This window comes from Aphidius gifuensis, linkage group LG1 (assembly GCF_014905175.1).
Source record: "Aphidius gifuensis isolate YNYX2018 linkage group LG1, ASM1490517v1, whole genome shotgun sequence".
Classification (NCBI taxonomy): domain Eukaryota; kingdom Metazoa; phylum Arthropoda; class Insecta; order Hymenoptera; family Braconidae; genus Aphidius; species Aphidius gifuensis.
Window position 1 is genome coordinate 15,095,089 of NC_057788.1, and position 24,425 is coordinate 15,119,513.

Consider the following 24,425-nt stretch of genomic DNA (forward strand, 5'->3'; position numbering starts at 1 on the left):
ATTTGTTTAAATGTGTACTTATTATTATTTTGTTCAATTACAACAACACGCCGAAGATGTTTACACATAATAAACCCGCGAGTCTAGATGGCTGACAAAATTTTTTTTTTCAACTTGGAATCATTAGATCTTGAATGATCAGAATATTTTTTACTGATTTATTCTACAAACATTGAATGTTTACTATATAAACATCGAAAAAAAAAATATATATTTACTCCAAAATGTTTATATACAAACGCATGAGATTTTGAAAAAAAAATGCTTATCTATTTTAATGAAAAGAGCAGAAGCTTATTTTCACTTATGAGATCAGGATTCGTACATCAATAGTAATAACACGATATTGTAAATTAAAATTTGAAGAAAGCTACACTGAAAAAATTTTTTTCTGTTTTTAAGAATAAAATTTCTATCTGGTAGAACTCATTCCTTAATACGAGAATTCTATGTTACCATTTAAATCAAAATGTACTTTAATTTTAGAAGTTGGCTTCTTAAATAAAATCACTTTACTTCTCGATACAATAACTTTATGTCACAATTCAAATCAAAAGATACCTTAAATTTAGAAGTTGGCTTCTTGAATAGAATCAACTAACTTGCAGATGCGCACCCTCTCAGACCCAAACTTCGTCCACCGATGCGATTTACTTTCAACCTTAATACAATACGTTTAATAGTCATTAATTCAAGAAGTTTTTCTTTGATACAAAATCAGTATTACTCTTATCAAATGCAATTTACTATTAATTTAAATCAAATATTTAATATAATTCAAGAAAATTTACGGTTCTAATTAAGAATTTTTTTTTTTGTATCAAGACATCTTTTTCATAATTCAATACTAAAAATTTCCAAGAACAAAAATTCTAACAGATAGAAATTTTTTTTTTAGTGTATTTATTTTTGATTTTTTATAGAAGTACAAATTCTTTTTGTATTACCAAAGAAAAAGACGCTTGCTAATTTATTTGTACCAATAATAACAGAATTTATTAGCAGACAATGGCAGACAATAGATAGAAAAAAAATTGTTAAATGAAAATTATTTATCAACAATTCTATGGTGCCTTCGATAAAAAATATTTTTAAATAATTTTTTATTATTTTTGATGAGAAAGACATGTGTTACATGATTTTAATTTACTATCTATGTTATTGTTATTGTAGTGTAAATTCTTATTTTATTGATATAGCCTTTGCTCTTTTCTTTGAAATAGACAGATGCGTCTGTATATTGTATAAACATGTTGGAGTAATTTTTTTTTTTCTTGTCGTTAGTCTTTAAGTGAACATTCTGATAGTCCAAATTAATACAAAATAATTCTGATCAGTTAGCAACTTTTCCGAGTTAATTAGAAGAAAAATTGAACTGTCCTCTACTCTTCAAAAAAGGGTAATTAAAATAAATGCAGCAAATTATTACAAATAAGTACAAATCAAAAGGCTTCCGCTAAGTATTTTTAAACAGTTTCGTTTCCACGGGCTGGGCTTGAGCATTCTATCAGGCATCGTCGAATATTATTTGTAAATTGATTTTTTTTCTAATTAAAAATTTCATTTTTTTTTTTTTTTCGTTATTCACAGCACATGATGACGTGTCATTGGCATTTGTCATATAGCAACAACGAAGGCGGCTGCTTGCGGCCGTCAACGGCGCTAGTATTGTTAAATTTGTTGTTTTAAATTTTTTACATCAAAATGCAATTGAAAATTATAACCTAGAATACAAAATTCAAAAAAAACTCAGTTACTAGGTAATGTCAAGTGACTTTACCGACAGAAATATAATATCTAAGTTATTTTCAAAAAATAAAAATGTCCAAGTATTAACGCGAGGAAGTGGGATGTAAAAGGATTAAAATGATAGAACACAAGGTGTTTTAATTAACAAATAGAATGAATGTTTATTGTAAAACTAAATAATGTATTGTAGGGAGATAGAATAATCCGCGCGTATTTGATGTCTCCCACCACATTGACCTGTCATGTGACATCGTCAATGAGGTGTTACCTGTGTATATATATATGTATGTCATAGGGAAATCTCTCTCTTCTTGTCTCTTGAGACTGCGCTCTCTTCGCTTCGAGTCCGGCCACCAAACGGTGCGTCCGATCTATCTTGTAAAAGTTGTATTGGTGATGTGGCTTTGCCACCTCTCACACTCACAAATAATAATATATAGTTTGTCGTCTTGTATTTAAATAATTTGCATCATATTGATATACTTCGTTTTTTTATAAATAAATTGTTATTAAATAATATTAAAAAAGTATAATTGGGTATAAATGTTTTAAATAATTTGAACATAAAAGACAAAATTTCTTAATATCCAAAAGATAAATTTAGTCATCTTACAGTACGATTTTAAACTCTTTACAAAAGGTGACATACCTTTTGCAAACTCTCAAAGTTAACCTCAAAAACCACTTGGTGTTGTATGCACCAGGTGTGAAATACAGTGAATATAATTTAGACGTTTAGTCTATTGACGTACGAAGCGTTGTGACTCTCAGTACAGTTGGCGTAGTCCAGTAGGAGAAGTAACTAAGTATTCTCGAATCGGAGCATACACGAATCCAGCAAGCAAAGTCACGCCTGCGCGTGGTGTATCCAAGCGTTGATGTGACGTCAAAAGTACAGTTGGCCGGCAGGTGCTGCTATACCAACATACCGGTAGTCTTTCATCAATGACCAAGGCCATTGTACCCACTTGAATGTATGGAGATGTATGCAACCATTTAGACCTGACCAAATATTTTTGTAAATACTCTTTGAACTATCTGTCCCAAAAAGCCTCAATGAACTTCTTTAACAATCGCCACTTGTTGAGACGATTATCAGGTACATCCAAAACAGATGGCTCAGGTACTGCATTCAGTGGTTCACCAACCAAGAAATGACCTGGCGTTAATGCCTCAGGATCATCAGTCATTGAGCACCAAGGTCTCGAGTTGAGTTAACACTCAACTTGTGTTAAGAACGTACTAAAATGTTCATACGTGAGCTTGTGATCACCAATGACTCTCTTAATGTGATGTTTAGCTGACTTGACAACTGATTCCCATTTACCACCAAAATGTGGTGACCCAGGAGGTATAAAGCTCCAATCTGTACCATCTTTTGCTAAAAGAGTGACAACATCTTCAGCTTCCTCATCTACGACGACTCACAAATCTCTTGAATGCCGCTAGGAATCGTTCAGTTGTATAGTCAGTAGCTTAATCAAGATGAACTGCTGATGATTCCATGCAGACAAATACAACTGATTAGCTCTTGTAAGGCCTATTACATTTGCCTGACCATGTCTTCAGTTTAAATGGACCAGCATAGTCAACTCCCGTATGGAGAAATGGCTTGCATTTTAAGACTCTAGATGCTGGTAGTTGACCCATTAACTGCTATGCAGCTTCAGATCGATGTCTTACACAAACAACACATCTTTGCATTAAAGGATGAAGGGCGTAAGTGCCATTTTTGAAAATTTTTTTTTTATTAAAGGAAAAAGGGCGTAAATACAAATTTATTTATCTTTGGGTTTTTCATGTAATTTCAAAGCTTAAAAAAAAAAAAAGGAAAAAGGGCGTAATAACCTTTGATAAAGGATAAAAGGCGTATGTCCAGGGACTTACGCCTTTTTTCCGTTATCAAAATAATTTTTGATAAAAGATGAAGGGCGTATTTTCAATTTATTCAAAGGCAGTGTACTCAGACTGATCATTTATTTATTGATAATTATGAATAAATAATCAATAATTCAAAAACACTACCTTTGAATAAATTGAAAATAAAATTGGAAATACGCCCTTCATCTTTTATCAAAAATTATTTTGATAACGGAAAAAAGGCGTAAATCCTTGGACATATGCCCTTCATCTTCTATCAAAAATGATTTTGATAATGGAAAAAAGGCGTAAGTCCCTGGACATACGCCTTTCATCCTTTATAAAAGGTTGTTACGCCCTTTTTCCTTTTTTTTCTTGAAGCCTTAAAATTAGATGAAAAACCCAAAAATTAATAAATTTGCACTTACGCCTTTCTTCCTTTAAAATTGACGTTTTTGGCACTTACTCCCTTTATCCTTTAATGCGACGACATTTATTTATAAAACTTCTGACTGGTACTCGTCCACCAACAATCCAATATTGATGTCTCAATGTTGCCAACATCGGTTGTGCACCACCATGTCATGTATTTACATGGCACTCGTTGAGTATCAGTTCAGTTTTTTTTACTCTCTTGGTAATATCAACGGATTTTTTTGATCCCTTGTCATGAGGGATCTACTCAGTCTTCCTCCGACTCTCAATGCACCATCCTTGTCAAGGAATGGTGTTAATTTTATCAAAAGATTTAACCTCGATAGTCCTTTGATAATTGTTTAATCACCTCATGAAAATATAATTGTTGATTATTAATTATCAAACCCAGCAATGTATCGATAGTCACCAAGTACACTACAGCACCAATTGCTGCATCAGATGCATCACCAAATCCATGAATCTCCATTGAAGTGACTGTTGGTGTGATATTCAGCTACCGTGGTATTTTTATTTTTAACAAATGACTCAGCTCGGTATTCTGAGCGGTTGGTTGACCCCCTGGTCCTTTTATGACACCATCCTTTAGTACTGTGCTGTAATGCTGTATACATTAACACCAAAGATAGCATCAATTGGAGCTGGTACATAAAACTCAGGATCAGCAAGCTGAAGATGTCTATGTGACCCCAGCTGTGTCGCAATCGCTTGCGAATTGCAACTGATCGCAATAACCCTGTTAGCTTTGGCATTACCAATGGCTTCACCAGACCTTTATACGGCGACACTCTCGATATTACCTTCATGTCAATCGCACCTCTTGCCTGCATTGTATGTTGACCAATGAACACCACGTGATGACGTTCTACTAAGTCTTAGTCTATTTGCCAGAGCCCCAGATACCGGTGCAATCTCAGATCCTCGATACAGCAATGCTCGAATAGTGACAACCCTATCCCAGCGATCAAGTGAATCTGTAATAGTTGTTGTCAGCAGTACTGGTGGTCGAGGGTGAGCCGTCTTTACCAGGACTTGTGGATAATTCTCCACTTGTTAAAACATATTAGCAACATTTAGCTCCCTAATTTTCTAATTCTACTAATGATTCAACATGAAATTAAATATCCTTTTATATCCCTTCATTTACTACCACCCCTGCGCCTTTGTACATATTCACGGCAAGGAAATAAACTGCATGAAAATTAAATAATCTCATAAACAGCTGACGATAATGATATGCACGATAAAACACCTAAAGACTCTGGTTCCAGCTCAATATTAATGCAGCTTTATACCTGTATATGCTCAATAAGTTGTAACGAAATACATTTATGGTGTCTTTAAAAATAATTACACATGACTTGTATATTTATTTAAACAACCATGTTCATACCAAGTTTTGAATCATGATACAGGTAATGTCAATCTTGTGTATTAGTACAAAGGAGATTAAAGGGATTCAAATAAAAAGGAATTTTTGAATAGATAACTCTTAACACTCTGAATTAATAATCAAAATCAACAATCGTTATGATATGTATTCATGATAGTAACAATGAAATGAAATTAAGGTTTTGAGATCACGTGATGGATTGTTGAGGCCCCCCTCGGAATCCAATAACTCTCTCATCAACAACGCAACAATACCTAGCAAAGACAATAAAAACACAATTTTTTCTCTTATGGCTTTTGTAGAATAATTACATATACGTCTTATGTTTTCACGGTCCTTTGTTTGTAATGGTGATTTGTGGATTGATTGACGTTGTTCATGACATGAATCATGCGTGAGATTTTATACACAACAAGCTCATCTAAACTCTCTACCGGACGCCCCAGTTTCTCCAAAGTTGTACGTGAATGTTCAACTCTGAATAACGCACGAAATAATTCATGGGCATTGGCTGAAGTCATTTGTAGACTCCCCAGCAAGTTACTAAGTTCAGCATTTATCAGCTTTCTTATATTGCTAAACTCTCTCTTCAATTGGCCCCAGGCCAAAGTGATTTAGAGTTGAGAATGACGTTGCCACCGATTTTTGCCGCGCTCAGAATCATTGAAAGTCATATACAAATGGTGGAACTTTGACACATGCACATGTATATATCCCAACCTTTATAATACGTGTTCAAACAGGTAATCTCAAATTATATTAATTAGGAGAAATCGTCATTTAAAAGGTATTTCTAATGGATGCAACACTCTGAATTAATAACAAAATAAGATATGTATTGCATGATAGTAACAATGAAATTAATCATTAAACTTTGTTGCCTTGTACTCAGGTAACTTGGAATCATCTTGATGGCCAACTTGAACGCTTGACGTACCAGATATACTCTCTTTTTCTTCCATACTCCTTTAAATATATTGAAAAACAATTAGAAAGATGTTTAAACAATATTTTATACACAACAGCTCAAATCACATGACCCCCATTTAATTTCCAGGTACGTGAATAACATGAAACAAAATACCGGGCATTGGCTTCAGGAAGCATAGGAGCAATCACATATTGCTAAACTGAATTGGCCCCAGGCCAAAGTGAAGTTATCACCAGTGACGACAATGCCACCGATTTTGTCTCTAGTTCTCTAATATGCATCTAAACAATATTTTTATTTAACTACCTGTTCAAACAGACTCTCAAATTCTAGCCATTTAGTGAAATCGTCATTGGAAGATGGTACCTCTAATGGCTGCAGCTTATTCGAATTGCCTACTAGGGCAAGACAACATTAAAAATTACCACCTGTTAGTTTTCAATCCTTGAGCCAAAAGCTCGTTATTTCTTTTTTTTAAATATACAATTAAACAATATTTTATTTCACGACAGTGAAATCACATGACCATATTTAATTTCAAGTATATAAAACATGGAACAAATACTGGACATTGGATTAGGAACATAGGAGCCAAGACATATTGAAAATGACCACCTGTTAGTTTTTCAACCTTGAGCAAGCTCGTTAATTTCTGTTTTTAATATACATATATATATATATTTTTTTTAAATATCCCCATAATAATGACTCTGTGTGCACTTTGTGTATCAGCAACAACGAATACTCAAATATGTATGAAACAGCAATTAATTTACCGCATGGTTATAAAAAAAAAGAATTACGATCTTTCGATCAACTTGACAATGCTCGACAATGCATTTTTTTTTTTATCAATTATAATTGTTTTGTAAAGAGGAAGAAAAAAGTCTTGAATTCAACGAAATTTGTTTATATCATCTAGATGGCGTTTTGTGTCGAACGATAGATCGTTTTCATCAAGAAAGAACCTTCTAAAAAGTACCCCCACCACGTCTTGACACTAACACTACTACGTTTCCTATAATAGACTACATTCTTGTTTCGAACGGCAGGGGCCATTTTTCAAGAAATAAACTTCTGAAGTTATGCCACGTGGTGTTTTCATTCAAACGGTGGCTGTTTGTAAAAAGAAAATTGTCATTTATTGAAAACGGTGTAACGTTTGTTTCGAAATTAATTAATTGTTTGTTTGATACAAACGATTTTTTTTTCCTAATCAAACTAATGATATGCTGAAAATGTGAGAAAAAAAAAAAAAAAATTAAAAATTAATTTTTTTCAGTAGTCAATTATTTATTCTGTTGTTGACTCAATCAATTCTATGTGAATGATTTTTTTTTTTTTCCTAAACTTAATGGCTATGACGGGGATCGAACTGAGAACCTTTGGTGCAGGAGGCGAGCGTGTTATCCGATTGACCACGAGATTGAATATAGAAATAAAAAAATTATTCTGATACATAAAGAACTTATAAAGTTGATTCAGTATATTCTGAAAAATTATATGAGTTACATGAAGATCTTCTTTTGTGTCCAGAACACAAGGTACCACCTAATTTTAAGCAATGCAAACTGATGACAACTTTTTATCCAAAGTTTTTAACCAAAAGAAATTTATGTGCGCATACGTTCGCTAAGGACCTATGATCGCAGCGGCAAATCACAATTTGTTTAGTAATCAATAACTTGGTCAATTACTGCTAAAAAAAATTAAAAATTTGGAAAAAATTTCTCGATATACACTGAAAAAAAAACTTCTAAAAACACGTCTTGAACCAAGATACTTTTAAAATCGAAAACATTTTGTTATAATCCAAGACTTATTTGGTCATAAACCAAGAACCTTACGTCTAAAAATTATAACATTTCGTCATGATTCAATAAATTTTTGTTATTATTCAAGAATTTTTTTTTTTAGATCAAGAATCATTTAGTTCAAAACAATATTTTTATTATTCAAGAAATTTTTCGTTTTCTAATTAAGAAGTTTTTTATTTAATAGAAGACAATTTTTCCATAATACAAGAACTTTATTTGCAAGAACAAAACTTCTGTTATTAAAAAGTTTTTGTATCAGTTTTAGAATTTTTTTTTTTCAGTGTATAGATGAACAACGTTGCCACTGACAAGTTTTTGAATTCTAAAATTTTCTCGACACTTTTTTATCTTAAAGTACAAAAAACGTATTTTCTGACCGACATTACTCAGTAAATTAATAAAATAAAGCAATACAAGTAAATAATATTTTTGATGTTACTTTTAGTATCGCTATATTATAACTATATGCCGAGTTTTAAGTCGATTTATTAATTATTAACAAATTTATGACGAGTTAGACCTGGAAAAATTCATTTTTTAATTTATTAAATAATTATAGTTGAATATAATTTGTTGGAAACATAATATGTGATTTTTGATTCCTTACATGGAGGTATTTTTTTTTTTTTCTAAAAATCATTTTGAAATTTACGTCAATCTCACGTGAACAACGTTACATTTTATAGACCTCTAAGCGCTCGGCATGTTATAGCATCCGGACCCTCAATTCTTCTTCATAAAATCCTTCTTCGATTGTATGATCTTTATGATCTATTAATTTCATGATTTTTATAATTTTTCGATTTACTTAAAAATTTTTATAAAGATTTTTCAATCGTTGCTTTTGTTTTATTAAGATCGATTGGTTTCATTTTTATTGTTTTGTGTTTTGAGTTATTATAATTTTCAAGCAGACTCGATAAAATTCCTAACCACTTGTAGGATCCTTGATAACTGAATTTTTTTTCACATTTTAATTTTTAGAGTTCTATTGAAACGTTCCATAATTGATGCTTTGAGATTGCTGTATGTTGAGTACATATTTATTTTGTGTTTTCGCATAAAAGTTTCAAATTCTTTATAGTATAATTCTTTTTCTTGATCGCCATATAAATTTTCTGGAATACGTCCTTTATTTTTTCCAGTTTTTGATTTTATTGGTATAGCCAATGCGATTCACAGATGTATATACTTGCATGTCAACTAAATCTGCTTGCCAAGTTTCATCCAATTCTCTAATGTCAACATGACGACAAGTTTAATTTCTCCGAGCAGGTCTGTGTAGTTCATGAGCTACTGCTTTTTTACGATTCATTAAAACGATTTTCTAGTATTCTGAGATGACTATCCAAGATTGTTAGTTTTTTTATTATTTTAATTCCCAAATTTCCAATTTTAGTGCTCAACTTGTTGTGTGATTTTTCAAGATTTAGTATGAAATTTTTAAAGGTTTCATTCAACGAATTGAATCTAGGATTCTAATGTCTAAATGAAATCTTTATTTTGAAATGAAAGACCTTGTGCTGTTTCCAATTTAAAACGACAATTCTTAATGAACTCTCTCATTATTATCGACATCATCCTGTGGAGATTTATTTATTTGATATAATATTCGTGTTTCTTCTTTTATGATTGCCTTAGTAATTTTAACAGATGCTGCATCATTTGATTCCAATGGATTGGCAACATTACACAATCGTTTATCATTTATATTATAATGTCCATCTGATGTTCGTTCGAAACCATCACCTGGAGAACCTTGAACAATTGGTATTAAATTTTAAATATTTTTTGATTGTTGTCCAAAAATATCGATACTCATCTTGTCAACTGAGCTCAAGCGTCATATGCATATAAATTAATAGCTAATACCAGCTTCTCTTAGTTTTTCAATTATGGAAACGATTTCATTCGTATGGTTTGGATATCCTGATTGAGAATCATTATTGAATTTCGATTAGCAGGTTGAGGTTTATTAGTACTGATACTTTGGTTGATTTTAAGATTTCGAATAAACATACATATTTTTGAATCGTCGCCCATTTGGATGAGTAAGTACAGGCATTTGTTTTACCACAATTGGATGGACTACAAAAAATTCCTTGCACACTACTAGCTAAAAGTTTCCTATGTCTTTTCTGATTTTTTTTTACTCAAACTTTGTTGAACAACATCATCAAAATTGACTACTGACAACTTTACAATCTGCTCCGCAAACTCCATGTTTACGACTGACTATTTTTCTATAAATACCAGGTTTTTAGAGCTTTGATTTCATTCATCACAAAACTATGCTTGTGCACAGACGTCAGAAAAAAAGGGTAAAGGTCTCATAAATGCTTTAATCAACAAACTCCCTATTAAACTTCACGATCCAGGTTATCAATACTGTAGAGTTCTAAAATATCTAAAAAATTAGCTCGAGGTGATGAATCGTGGTATGAATCCATTAGACGCTGCCTGTAAACAGCACGATATTGCTTTTTCTGACAATCGAGATAATATCAGTGCTAGAAATTATGAATGTGTTTCGGCGAGTGATTCTATGAATCACCACTAGTTGTCAAAAAGCAGCACCTCACGGGCTAGGTGTTGAAAGCACCGCCTTGTGTGGTTTCACGGAACTCACTCGGGGCTTTACGGGCTTTGTCGGGTTCCTTCGTACGTCGTTTCTACTACGGTCACGTTCAGTATCTAGTCGGCACACAAGCAATTAAGATTTACCCCCGTATACAGCGGTTTCTAGAAGCTTTTGTCAGAGATTTAATTAAAACTGAGTAATTGAGGCCAATTATATACAATAATTGACCTCCAATAATCATCATCATTATACACAAAAATACACATACAGTTTTGCCGAGTTTTGAAATAGGAACTTCTAAAAAAAAATTAGGAAAGAAACTTTCGCTAAATTTCAAAAAACTTAAAAAAACAAATTCAAAATGGCAGAGTTTTCAGTCTGAACATAGTTTTATTAAATGGATACTATATTTTTTTTTATGCCAAAACGTTTTTTACATGTCCCCTTCCAAACCCTACAACTTTTACTTAAAACATTTTTTAATTTAAACGATATTTTTTGAGAAAAATCCCTTGATAGATTGAAGTGGGACAGTCTGTATATCTTAACCGTTAACATTTTTTTCACTCCGTAAAGACATGCGTAGGTTAGCTGTAAAGATACCCTTCTCTCAGTGTGTAATCATCGATAAATAATACGAAAAACCTCTCACCACGATTACCAACTGTGTTATGCGGTCCATGTATTATCTTAAATATTTGTACCTTGTTTTCCGTCATTTTTAAACAGTAAATTGTGCGATTTCGACTCAATAAACATTTCATTCTTCAATTCTCGAAATCGGAATGAATTATTTTTTTGCTTTACTCCGTGTTCCGGGTCAAAACTCAGCTGTCTGTCGGTCCTATGACTGACTAGATTTTTAGTTCATTTTTTTTTAAAGTAAACTACATTAAATTTATATTTTTTTATACTTCAAAAATTTTCTTGGCTATGTCATGAGGCTATAAAATTTAGACTAATATGTGACTACAAATTTGAGTTCATAGTTTTCCTAAAATACTCCTAATTACAATTCTTCAATTTATGTCCTTTTTTTTAATAGTCTTTTTTAATAGTGAATTCAGGATAAATGTATTTAGAATAATAAAAAAAAAACAATATTTATTTCTCAACTTACGTTGAATTTTGTCGAAACTCTTTCTTCTTACATACTTTGAAGATATCATACAATCTTCTTTGATTCATCCTAAACAAAAACAGTTTCTCCTCGAGCTATTGAATCAATTCGTATCAATTTGAATTAAAGATATTAAGTTTAAAGATATTCAAATTTTAATTTCAGGTTTGGTTTCAAAACCGGAGAGCGAAGTATAGAAAGCAAGAAAAACAACTGCAGAAAGCGCTGGCTCCAATTCCAGCTTGTCAGGGTGCTATGATGAGGAATATTTATCCAGGTACTGGTAGAGGATATCAACCTTACGCACATGCACATAACAGTATAAATGGCATCAATCGTTATCCACAAGTAAGAGAAAAAAGTTATAGAATTATGAAAGGTATAATTTTTAGTTTATTCATGTTGAATTAATATACATAAAAAGAAACAACCAGTGTAGGAGAACACAACACGGCCAAGCATCGGCCGATGCTTGGCGAACTTCCGCCAATAATCGGCAACCATTAATGGGCTATTAATGCGCTAAGCCTGGAGCGTTACGGTAATTTAAAATCGGCTGCCATGAATGGCCCAATAATGTTTCCCAAGATTGGCCCGATAAACGGCCCAATGATGTCCCATTTATGGCCCATGGATAAACCAAGGGTAAGCCAAGCATAGACCAACCATCAGCCATTATTGGCCTGCCATTAATGGGCCATTAATGCGCCAAGCCTGGAGCGTTACGGTAATTTAATATCGGATGCCATGAATGGCCCAATGATGTCCCCTATGAGTAAACCAAGTATGGCCCATCTATTAATTCCATTTAAAAAAAAAATATATATATTTATTTATTTATTATTTAACAATCGGGCTTTTATTAAACAAACTATCAATAATCAATTGAAGAAATTATGATCAAACACTATTGAGATTTGATTCTACCTGAACTGGAACTCGGGCATTCTGTGCGGTATCCTGAAGCATTACTACAACAAAAGACAAACTCTTGGCCACCCGAGAGTCAGCCAAAGCTTGGCCAGTGATGGCAACCATTCATTGGCCATTTGAGGATTCAAAGGCTTGGCCAACGAATGGCAACCAAGCAATGACAATTAATATATTAGCCAAAGATTGGCCGATGATTGGCAAACAAGCAACGGCCATTAAAAGTCTACCAAGACTTGGCCGATGTTCGGCAACCAAGCAATGGCCATTAATGTATCAGCCAGAGATTGGCCAATGATTGGCAATCAAGTAACAGCCGTTCAAATCAGCCAAGTCTTGGCCAATAATTGGCAACCAAGAAATGGCCATTAATATGTCACCCAGAGATTGGCCAATGATTGGCAACGAAGCAATGGCCATTGAAAGTCCACCAAAACTTGGCCGACAATCGGCAACCAACGAATGGCCATTAATGTATCAGCCGGGGATTGGCCAATGATTGTCAACTGATCAATGCCTTCAAAGAGTCAGCCAGGCTTGGCCCATGCATTATTGCCAATTATTGGCCATTTAAGAATCAGCCAAGGCTCAGCCGATGCATGGTTGGCAATAATTGGCCATCTAAGAGTCAGCCAAGGCTCGGCCATGAATCAGAACCATGAATTGGTAGTACAAGAATGGGCCAGTCGTTGCCAATGATGAATAGCCCATGCATGGTTACCAATCATTGGGTGCCATTGATGGGCCAATGCATAGCCGTGTTGTGAATCTTGGTGATTCCTACATGGGAAATGATGTCTTTCTTGTAAGGCTGTACTTAAAATATTAAATCTCTATTGAATTATTTTTTTTTTTTTTAATTAGCAATAAAATAAAGATTTTTCAGATATGACAAATTTAGATTTCATGCCTATGAATATTTTCAGACATTTGATGTTGAAGTCAATTGAATTTTGACACATATCTTGTGAAAAAAGGTCTCAAGCGGTCTGCATTTTCATTTATTGTTGCCAACTTTTCTAATGAATTTCTTTTTGGTTTCATCAATTTTTTCTTCTACCAGTACCAATTGACAGCCTTAAAAAGACAAACGAAATAAAACTATAACAATGTTTATGAATTTATAAAGAATTGAAGACAGCAAATTACAATCATAAAAATTCGGTAACACCACACAGTGAAGAATTTTTGACAAATATTGCTGTAGAACTAGAAAATGGTATCAAAACAAAATTTTGATAAAATCTGATTTAGCGGCATTCAAGTTATGTTAAACAAGGCACAGTTTCTTTCACTGTAGGGCACAATAAAATAAAAATATATTTTTAGTTTGAAAATTTTTAGCGAGACGTGAGTCTTTTAACGGAAGACGATTCAGAGTAGGGCTGGCCCCAAGACCAAGACAAGACTGATGTATTTAAAAGCAAGACAAGCCCAAGACAAGATCTCTCTTTTTGGGCCAAGATTACACAAGACTCTTGTCAGTCTTGTGTCTTTTTTTTTATAAATAAATAAAAAATAGAAATTTTAAAAATCTACGAACGTAATTTGATCTTCGATACATTCTCACAAATTACTAAACTGATCCATTATATTGAGTGTATATTCAATCGTTATCAACAAAAAACACAATAAACTAAGCATAAAGTTCCATATAATTCATATAATACTCAGTAGACATAATAATAGAAACAAAGACGACTCACACGAATAGGATAGTGGACCAGGCGCTTACGCATATACCCAAAATCATGAAACGTTACCCTGTGGATGTTTATTGCACAGCCATTATGTTTATAAATTGTTAGGTTTATCAAAAAACATAACGTACATGACGAATAAAAATATATAAATATGTACATATATTTATAAAAAGAAATAATATTTTGGGACTCTTGATAAGTTTTATTTGAAATTCAACTAGATTCAATTTCAATTTATTTACTTCATTTAATTTATAAATTTAGGTCTATTTTATTTTAGCTTCACTTAAATTTATCTGTTCTAGTTTTAATAAGATTGGCAAATGAAATTTATCAAATAATAATTAATATTATAAGTATAAATATTAAATTATTTATATAATTTATAAAAAAAAATAATAAATTATACAATAGACAAGACCAAGAAAATACCAAGACTGACCCAAGACCAAGACAAGACCAAGACCAAGACTGAACCAAGACCAAGACAAGACCAAGACAAGTTTCGCATATTTCGTACCAAGACAAGACCAAGACAAGATTGGGTCCAGTCTTGGCATATTCAGTCTTAAGGCCAGCCCTAATTCAGAGATCAACAATGGTTATAAATGTTAAAAAAGACGTTTCAAAGTCTGTCGAAGACCAAAAAGACGTTCTAGAGACAAAAAAATTTCATCTCGGGCTGTTAAAAAATGGGAATATTAAATCGAATGAGGCCCCAAAATTAAAAATAACTATGACGATTGCTTTTGGGCAAAAAAATTGAACAAAAAGAGCATCTCAGAAGCCAATTCGATTCAGCACTTTACATTATATCTCGAAAAAACAAAAAGTCACAGAAAAGCGAAAACATAAGTGTCCTATGGAACACTAAAAACAAACAAGACTTTTATAAATAAATGCAAAAAATTCGTTTGAATGTGTACTTATTATTATTTTGTTAAATTATAGCAACACGCCAAAGATGTTTACGAATAATAAACCCGCGAGTCTGGATGGCTCACAGAATTTTTTTATATATATTTTAGTGTTGTCCAGGATATGTTATCCACTATTATCTATAGTTTTTTTTTCTTCTATCAGAACTGTTGAGAGAAAGAAAGTATATATTGGCTAAGAGACAGCCAACAGGCCAGGTTGAACATTGTCCGTCGATACTGTCGATCTCGACAGTGTTATCTCCGTGTAATGTCCGAATTTGCCCATTTCGATGTTGTTATTTTGGTTATTCAACCCTAATCTTTCGATTATCAGGTCTACTTGATTTTGGACAGGAGTCGTTTGGACTGTGTGTTGTTGCAAAATATTATTAATCGATGTTTATTAATGACATTTGAATATATTTTTTATAAAAATAATATTAGACTTGGTGACCCAAAGAACAATAATCGACGAATGGCAAGTCATAGGTTGTCAAATTAGTCAAGGCTTGGCTGATGAATAGTTGATCAATGGCTGACCAGCCCTTCATGAGCCAAGCTTCGGCTTAATCATTGATTTCTACCCGTGAAGGAGAACACAACATGGCCAAGCATTGGGCCGTGGCTTTGTTTCAGTCTCCAACTACCACTCTTTGTCAGTGCTTTTCGGCTTGGGGATTGACACTTAAGTTTCTCGGCTAGAATACTCGGCAAAATGTTCATTTGCTCAAATATCATTCTGAATAATTTTATAAATAAAAAAAAATTTTTAATTGTTCAAACAATTTAATTTTTTATTTATATAATTAATAATTTATTCGACTGAAAAAACTAAACCTTAAAATATATCTTTTATGCTCGCTTCTCGTAAAGGAGAATACAACATCGCAGGGCAATGGCCTAAGCCTGGCAAAATGTTGCCAAGGCTTGGCTGCTAGCCTTGGTTTATACTCAACACAGGCCTGGGGAGTAGGGAGTGACACCAATTTAAGCACTCACCAATATATAAATCATTTGTTTCCAATATTAAAAAAATATTTTAAAATTTAAAAAATTTAATGAAAAAATACTTTATGTTATAAAAAATGAGTAGCTGTTATATATATATAATAAATAAAAAATTTTAATATTAAATACATATCTAATATATATTCACATATGTCGAAAGAATAGAAAATAATTAATTTTGGTGACCCAAAGAACAATAATCGACGAATGGCAAGTCATAGGTTGTCAAATTAGTCAAGGCTTGGCTGATGAATAGTTGATCAATGGCTATACCAGTCTTGGCCGCCCAAGCTTCGGCAATCTTGATTTCTACCGTGAAGGAGAACATAACATTGGCCAGCATTGGGCCAAGCCTGGCAATCATGTTTCCAAGTCTTAGCCACCAATAATTTACCAAGACTTGGCCGATGAATGGTTGATTGACACCAATTTAAGCAGCTGCCAATATTGGCCAAGCATTGGCTTTCAATCTTGGCCGCCCAATAATGAACCAAGACTCGGATGAATGGTCGATCGATAATGGTTCAAACAATTTAATTTTTTATTTATATAATTAATAATTTATTCGACTGTGAAAAACTACCCATAAATATTTAGCACCAGACTTGGCCGGTAAATTCTAGTTGAAACTCAGAGCCTTACTTCAACCAATGGCGGCAAGCATTAGAGACATCAGGAAAACTTGGCCCATGGAATCACACGATTGGCATGGCAATTGGGACAAGACATTAGCCGATATAAACTTTGTTTGTTTCTGTTAACACCGGGTAGTTTTGTTTACCCAATTTTTCCAGGAATCGGCGTTATGTAAGATAAATGGTAAGAGCTGGCCAGCTCTACATCAACCAATGGTCGGCCAAGCATGGCATACGAGTCTTGGTAAGCAAATAACGAGCCAAGAGTCAGCCAAGCCTTGGCCCATGGGTGAGGCATGATTGGCTGCCAAGCATTGGATGCCATTATTGGGACAAGGCTCGGCCATGTTGTGAGTCTTGGCAATTCCTAGATGGGTTGAGTATACTATTAAAATTGCTACGAATTAAAATTACTTCATTTCAAAACATTCGATCTGGCTTGATTGGACAAATATAAATTTTGATCTGAGTAGATCGGGTTACCGGTCAAACTTGATTAGCACCCAGGTCAGACGATATTTCGCCAGATCTGATCATTTCAAAATTTGAGTCAGATAAAATCAGATCTAATTTGGTCTGAGCCAGATCAAATTAAATCTGATATTGTCCAATATTTCTTATTCTATCAAATTGAATCTAACGCGTTATTGATTTTGTGAGTAATATAGTATTCTGATATTTATTCTACAGATGGGAGCATCGTCATATCCGAGTATGCCCCAGCCTTTCACAATGTCACATTCAACGTCAAACATGTCAGCAGTCACTGGGATGCGTCAAGATACAATGGGTATGTAGATACTTCGGTGGTTGATAACTTCATTGAGAAAATTTATTTCTGATTTTGACAAATAAGTTTCCTAGCAAAAAATTTTTTAAAATTAAAAATAAAATTGCACAGTAAAAGTGAACAGCATTAAGAAAGAAAAAATCGTGTTTTGAAAAAAAATTCCGTCATTTTATTCAGATAACTTTTTATTTAGATTAATACCCAGGTAGCAATTGACAACGGGCACAAGCCCAGAACAAGCCTAATTATCCGGCTCTTAAGCTTGAATGAAGCCTTGCTATCCGACTTGTGTTGAGAGCCTGGGTGCGGCCTGGGATGTTCACAATGTATTCGCTTGCGTCAGGCTACAATTTCGGGTTCAGCACAAGCCTGTATCTCGGGCTTGTCAAAAGCTGGCAAAAAAAAAAAAATATAAATAAATTATTATTGTGACTTTATTAATTGTAACATTAATATTTTTTCAATTGAACAAAAATAAAAAAAAAAATGAACATGGAAATTCCAAAACAAATCCACTTCTCTCCTTTTCACGCTAATCAGTCAGCAAGAGATATTTTCCTGATACATCTCCTCACTGTGGATCATCCCACGCTACGCCTCTTCGTCACTCGATTAATGGCTTCTATCGAGGTTTTGTTAACGGCCTTTTCTTATCAGTTATCCATAAAAATCCCAACCCCAGTTTTTGTCAGGCCTTGGTGCTTGCTCTCTATAGCTTGCTCAGGGAATTAAATTCGGAATCTACCATTTTTGATTCTGATTCTGGAAAATCATGGATGGGTGTCACTGTAATGAGGGAATTGGATGGTCGGGATGAAAGTGATTTTTAACTCGAAAAATTCTTAAAGGGTTAAAAAAATCAAAAAGGGTTGAAAATGAGTGTTTTTCAAAATATCGCTAACACTAAGGGGTTTAGGGGAAAAAAGTTTGAATAAAAGTTGTAGGAAAAAAAAAGCTTTAATTCAGTTGTCAGGGATTTTTCGCGTATTTCAAACGGTTAAGTGGAAAATTGCGATTAAAAATATCGATAAAATTCCTCTGGTTGATTGAGAAAAGGGGACATAGATTCTCTTTCTCCTCTCATTCGTAGAGCATCCGAGGCTTAAATTCTAAGAAATTTGAATAAAATTATATCTTACGAAACTTCCGGTAAAATGATTTTTACGGTAAAATGAAAGTTGCGCTTCCAGTAAAATGAAAGTTACGCACGGTAAAGTAAAAAAGACGTGTGGAGCGGGGAGTGAGTTAATAGTTCACTTTACCACCGCAAACGCGTAGAAAAAAGTAGTAAAAAAAATTCCTCAGTGAGGAAAAAATAATTTAGATTACGAATTAATTTATTTGGCTATCAACGTTTGCCATAATTAATTAGTTGAATACCTATTGGCAAATGTTGCTACAGAAAACAGAAAGAATGTAACCAAAAAAATTAATTTATAGTCTAGATTAATTCCACAGCAATATTTTCTATAATAAATTAAAATTATTGTGCCAAATAATTATGGCAAATGTTGCTAAGGAAAGAATGTGACCAAAAGATTATTTCGTAATCTAGATTAATTCCTCAGCCATTTGGAACAGTAATTTTAATTTAACATAGAAAATATTGCTGGGAGTTAATCTGGAATGAGAAGTAATTAATTTGGTTACAATCTTTTCTTAGCAACATTTGTCAATAGCTTTTTTATTAAATAATTATGGCAAATGTTGCTGAGGAAAGAATGTGACTAAATAAATTAATCTGTAGTTTAAATAAATTCCTTAGCAATATTTTCTATATTAAATTGAAATTATTGTGTCAAATGGCTGAGGAATTGATCTAGACTAATAATTGATTTATTGGGTATTCTTTTTTTTTTCTACTGTATACTCAAATAAATTAGATGTAATTATAAATTAATTGTACAATATTTATGTATAAATCAAATCATTACTTTAATAGATTGATATATAATAATTGAAGATAGTATATAATACTAACAAAAATAATTAAATTATAAAATAAATATATAAAATAGATTGAAAGAATGATTTAATAAAATTACTTACTAATATTCAGAAAATTATTAGATATATATCAAATAAATAAGAATAGAATATTTAATTTAATATAAAATAAAATATTAAAACTAGAAATTGCAATTGGGCTTTAAATTGTTTATAAAAAATTTTGTTCAGAAAATTCAGAAAAAATAAAAAAGTTTCATGTAAAAAAAGAATAGAATTTTTTTTTTATTCTTACATGAAATTACAGAAATAAAAAAAAATTCTGTTTTTCTTTTTACATGAAACTTTTTAAATTTCTTTTGAATTTTTTATTGAAATTTCTTAAATGCTCGTTATTGTTGTAAACAAAATTTATTATAAACAATCTCAATCTTGATAGTAGTTTTTAGTTTAAAAATATTAAACTTTTATTGAAGTCCGGAAATCCAGATTGAATGAAAAGCAGAACAGAGTCAGAAAACCTGGATCCCGTTAGCTTTAGCCAAACCTGACCAAATCTGGAAGTCAACTTCGAAAAAAAATCAAACTCCGATTCAAGTCCAGCAGTATAGATCTGATCCAGATAAAGAAAGAGTCAATAGAAAACTAGATTTAACTTACCTAAGTCATCCTAGGTTCGATTCAATTTCCACTCGGGTATAACCCATAATAAAATATCCTATCTATGTAAAATTATGATTTCTTGAATTTTGACACAGCACCATATATATCCCAGGCAGGAATTCTCAGAGTTGATGCCCGTGTCAGGCTCGTGCAAAGGTTGTGTACCAAGCCTTGGTAGCCAAGGCTCGTCTTAGGCCTGGGCCCGTTGATTTTACCCGTCCTTCCACGAGCCTTGGTAGCACATGCTTGATACAAGCTTGCCTCCGTTGATTTTCCCTGGCTTCACCCAAACCTTGTAAGACAGCCTTAGTCAAAACTTGACTTATGCATACATTTAAATTAGAAAAAAAATATAGTAATTATATGTTTTCGATGGAAATTTCATATAAATTCTGAATAGAAATTATCAGGCTTTGACTATTGTATCAGGCTTTTGTGAGGACTATGTATTGATTCTCAATAGAACTTATTCATTTAAATAAATTTTACTATAACTTTTATTAATACCCCGATGGTTGACTTGATAAATTTATATTCAATAAAAAATGGCACACCATCAACATCATCTGATACAACTAGATAGAAATTAAGTTCCAAAACCTTTATTTAAAATTGAAACACTACCATACCAACATGTACGTTAGGAAAAAATGAGGAAAGCCAATATCTTTCGATGTAAAAACTGTCAACGCATAAGACATGCTAGTATTAATTGTCATTTACCTAGAAGATGTGTCAAATGCTCACTAACACATGTTATTGGTAAATGCACTATCATTGACAATAATAATAAAACGCTATGAACATGTGCAAACTGTAAAGAGAAAGGTCACTTTGCATCTTATAAAGGTTGCTCATACTTCAAACTCAGAAATAATTTAATAAAACAGCAAAATAAAATCCGTTAAGGAAATGCTCAATCAGCGATAAAATTAGCAAATATTTATATAACAGAAGGCAAATCATTTGCATCAAACAAACAACAAGCAAACAACTAACAAGAGTAACAACTATCAAGAAAATGAAAAATTGAAAAAAATCAGAAACTTAGAAAAAATAACGAAGTTCCCCCGCCCGGAATCGAACCCGGGTCTTTTGCTTTCCGGGCAAACGCCTTGACCACTAGACCACAGAGCTTCTTATTTTTTCTAAGTTTCATCAAGTTAACTCCGACGTCCTTCTATGCGTCAATTCCTTTTTTGACATAGAACAGAATACACCAAAAAACAACAACCAAAATAATAACACTCTCCCTGACTGGGCAACAGCATTCAGAGATAATATGTTGAAAATGTTCTTCACAGAATTTGAAAAATTACAACAACAAGTAACTGATTAACTATCAACATTTGAAACTAAATTAGAACAAATACTAGAACATGCCCTACAACATAAAACACGAGTAATATCATACCAAGAGATACCACAATCAGAGAAAGGCAGTCATTATCAAGAAAAATAGCAGCAATCAACACCAACTCATTAATCTCATTATCAAAAATACTTGAGCTTACTTACTTCATAAACAAAAATAAATTTGACATCATTTTAATATCAGAAAGAAGTTAAATAATAAACATAAAATAACATTTCAAAATCATGATGTAATTTGTGTGATTGATATAGTTTGTGTGATTGTTTGTAATTTTATAATTAAGAAAAGATTGAAATAAATAATTCGAAACATGATCATATTCATATGCATATTTTCTCCAAGACAATTTACATTTTTTAAAATGTAAAATTTTTAACATTTTTTTGGATGTCAAAATCGTTCTACACTTTTTTGTTATATTTTAATGGAATTTATTAATAATAGATTTGTATTTTTTTCATAAAAAAATTATTAGAATATATAAAAAAACTTGTGAAAATTTAAACAAAAAAAAATTTTTTTGTTTAAATTTTTACAAGTTTTTTTATACCTATATTCTATTAATTTTTTTATATAAAAAATGCAAATTTATCATCAATAAAGTCTATCATGATGTTTAAACAATTAAAAACAATGAAAAATGAATAAATTAGACACCTCTCAATTTGGTGTCCAAAGCCTGTCAAAAGGCGGTCGAAATGCTGTCGAAACGCGATCAAAACGGTGTCGAGACAGAGTCAATGGGTATATAGCGCTATAAAACTAAAAAAAAGTTATTTTTGCGATTGTTTAATTTTTAATGCTTAATTATACTGTTTTATTTTGTTTGTACATGCAATTGTTATTAACAATTAATTTAAAAATTATAAACAAAAAAAAATTTTATTGTTTAAATTTTTACAAATTTTTTTATATATTCTATTAATTTTTTTATAAAGGAAATACAAATCTATTATTAATGAAGTCCATTATGATGTTTAAACAATGAAAACTGAATAAATTAGACAACTCTCAATTTGGTGTCAAATGCCTGTCGATTTAGTGACAAAAATATCTCGGTAATAATGACCGAGTCAATTACCGATGAATGGTCTGAGGCTCGACAGCTTTCCGACTCCAGTAGATATGCGAATCATGTCAATCTAACCTCTCTACCTTGTATAATTCAAACTCTTATTCAATATTAAATACATGTACTAGTCAAGGTTTCAGTCAGTTTAAGTTATTGTCATTATAATCTTATATTTATTTCATATTTTACCAACTCATTTTGAGTATCTGGTGCTCATGAATTACGTTTTATATATGCTATCGAATGGCTGTCAAATCGCTGTCGACTGAATGCTACATTGGAGAGTCAAATCCCGATCGAATAGGTGTTGACGCGTCCGCTAGGGAATACATATTATATACTAGCTGTTGACCTTAACACAAGAAGAACAGACTGGGGAGACTTAACCAACAATACCTATTAGAATTTATACTTTATTTTTATATTATTTCTGTGAATATTGATTTCATATTTTATAAATATCAAGAACAATTATTTAAGATTCATTATAAGGTGATCAAATAAATAATAAACGCAGTGATAGAATGTTTGGTTTTATCTTTAATGCAAAGCTAAGTATAAGGTGATCTGGTCAGAGCTATATGACGGTCAAAGCTAGACTAACGCTTTTACAAATATTATATATTTCCTCTAAATTTCCTTTTTGCCTTTTTTAATATCCTTGAAAAAGTGAAATCTTCTAAAATATATTTCCAAGGACATTGCAACATAAGTAAACACTTAAACGTAATAAAAATAAATATGTTCACCCTTATACCTGAGTTCCCAACATGCGTTTTACCTTTTACTTCGTTTTTACCATTACCCTCTTGTTTAAAGTCTACCGACAAGTAAAAACTAAATATGTTTTTCAAACATTCCCCCTCAAGAGGTAATTGTAAAAACTCCATAAAATAAAATAGAATAAAATCATACAAAAACCAGACAGTCCATAGAATCAAATTTCACTTCATGTACAACCATACATCCTTTCAAAAATTGTTTCTTTCATCCTTTGTATAATTACTTTATTCTTTTACTCATAGTTTTAAAAAAAAATAGCAATGACAAGATCATGTTCTTATACTCTCTGGGGCTAACATTACAATGGTCCAGCATTCGCTGCTACGGAAATAGGGAAACCCAGAAAAACCCAAATCAGACCAACAACAAATATATTCAAACTATGTTAATTATATTAATACAAAAATTTATTATTAATCAAAGAAATATCATTATTATTTCTGCAACCAAATTCTCCAAGCACAGCTCAGCAACCATTTCATCAGCCACCTGTTTACCTGTGTGTAATATTTATTTAAACAACACAAATTATTAGTTTTCTTTTAATTTACTAATATACCTTTACTAATATATAAGTAATCTTATCTGTTATCAATTCATGTTATCAATTACTTAATTTTATTATTCATTATTTATAATTCCTTTTATCAAATTCTTATCTTACCAATTGTAATTTTTACCTTTTTCTAAAGATTTTTAACCCTTTCATTTCA

General features: G+C 32.1%; 1 protein-coding gene across 2 annotated transcripts in view; it reads left to right on the plus strand.

Annotated features, from left to right (window-relative positions):
- LOC122849168 (homeobox protein unc-42) overlaps positions 1-24,425 on the plus strand; it is a 78,493-nt gene that overhangs the window by 38,183 nt on the left and 15,885 nt on the right. For both annotated transcript variants that reach the window (XM_044147772.1, XM_044147781.1), the window contains exons 4-5: positions 12,052-12,234; positions 17,773-17,872. In XM_044147772.1, the coding sequence (XP_044003707.1) occupies positions 12,052-12,234; positions 17,773-17,872 (283 nt within the window). The remainder of the gene's footprint in view (positions 1-12,051; positions 12,235-17,772; positions 17,873-24,425) is intronic.